General features: G+C 41.2%; 1 protein-coding gene across 1 annotated transcript; it reads right to left on the bottom strand.

Moving 5' to 3' along the window:
- Window positions 1-364: 364 nt before the first annotated feature.
- On the bottom strand, window positions 365-1,483 carry LOC131876319 (uncharacterized). Its single transcript, XM_059221300.1, has one exon. The coding sequence runs from the start codon at window positions 1,327-1,329 to the stop codon at window positions 637-639; it is 693 nt and encodes a 230-aa protein (XP_059077283.1). The 5' UTR covers window positions 1,330-1,483; the 3' UTR covers window positions 365-636.

The raw sequence follows: 1,483 nt of genomic DNA, 5'->3' as shown, positions 1-1,483 counted from the left end.
TAATTGGAGATTAATCCCCTTTATTCTTTTTCTCATATTTTAAAAGTTTATGATTGCATTGTAGACATCAAATATTTTTCTCATATAAGAATAAACATGAGACTAATACAAGCTCTTGTGAGCATAACAATGAGACTAATGCCAACTCTTTTGAGTAACCACACTAGAAATCCAAGAGTCGCATCTTAGAAATTCACTTATTTAGAAACCACCTCCAAACTAGAAGCCAATTTTGAAAGACCAAGTACCACAACTTAGAATTTCATATTAAATTCTCCCTTTGAGATTTGAACTTGGACCTCCATAATAACAACTCAATGTTTTAACTAATTAAACCCAACCCCTTAAACATGATTCTTTAAATTTGTGTGCATTTGATTAATCACTGCATGTGCCAATATCATAAAATCATACTTACATTGTTGACATCAACTATCTCTAAATTAAAAGAAACAGATCCAATTTAAAGGTTTATTTAATTAGAGATTAAACCCCAATTTAAAGGTTTGTTTAATTAGGGATTAATCCCCTTTATTCTTTTCATTTGGGGAAGAATATACAATTCCCATTTGGAGTTCACTTATTTAACTTGGTGAGCCATAACATGTGAATCATAAAAGAGAGACAAAACTCCCTTTAACCAGAAGAAGCATACTTGGCCTTGTAGTCGCTCCAAAGCTGATCAACGGATTTGCCAGTGATGTCATTAAAGAATCCCACGTCCCATCCAGAAGCCAATTTGGTGTTCATGTTGGCAACAAATCCAGAGCTAATACTTTCACAATACTGCAAGAAATAGGCAGTAACATCATAACCCTGGTCCCATTTGTCTCCACTGCCGGGCTTAACCCAGTGAGAAGGAGCTAACCCGGCAGTGAGGCGCACATAGTCTGCAATGCCCTCAATGAGACCACTGGGAGCATTGCCTTTGCCGTCCCACTGCCACACGTGCGTCATTTCGTGGTACAAAACTCCCCTAATTTCTGCCTTCACGTCCCCTCCGTAGTTGCCCACATAATCTGCACTCAGGTGAATCTGGTCTCCACTCGTATAGGCAACGCCGTCCATGCTCTCCACGATGAGAGTAACCTTGTCCACATTCTTCCTATCTGCAGCCGATTGCTGGTGAAAGGTGTCCCAGATGAATTTGGTGGAGGAGTCCATAATTTCAAGGGCTCCGCTCTGGCCAATCTCTTGATCGAATCTGTTGCCACCGGTGGTTCCCTGGGCATTATTAGAGAATGCGAAATCGACAGCTTCAGTAGCTTGGCCCATTAACATCGCCGTCAGGGCTATCAACCCCAGCACTGCAGCAGCGCGACTGGCCATTCTACAGCCAAGATTTTCCACCACAGCAAGATATCCTATCGCACGCCAAACAGCTACTTGTTCGGCAGCTTATCTTTCTTATAGAAAATGAATGGAGTAGTGGGGTTTATATAAGACTTTGGCCCGTACGCTAGGATATCATTTACAGAGTGGA

Source organism: Cryptomeria japonica, chromosome 5, assembly GCF_030272615.1.
Source record: "Cryptomeria japonica chromosome 5, Sugi_1.0, whole genome shotgun sequence".
Lineage (NCBI taxonomy): Eukaryota > Viridiplantae > Streptophyta > Pinopsida > Cupressales > Cupressaceae > Cryptomeria > Cryptomeria japonica.
The sequence above is the reverse complement of the archived record's forward strand: the minus strand, read 5'-3'. Positions and strand labels throughout refer to the sequence as shown.

Excerpts from the sequence above, each read along its gene's own strand:
- LOC131876319 (XM_059221300.1), bottom strand. The coding sequence starts at position 1,329 with ATGGCCAGTCGCGCTGCTGCAGTGCTGGGGTTGATAGCCCTGACGGCG.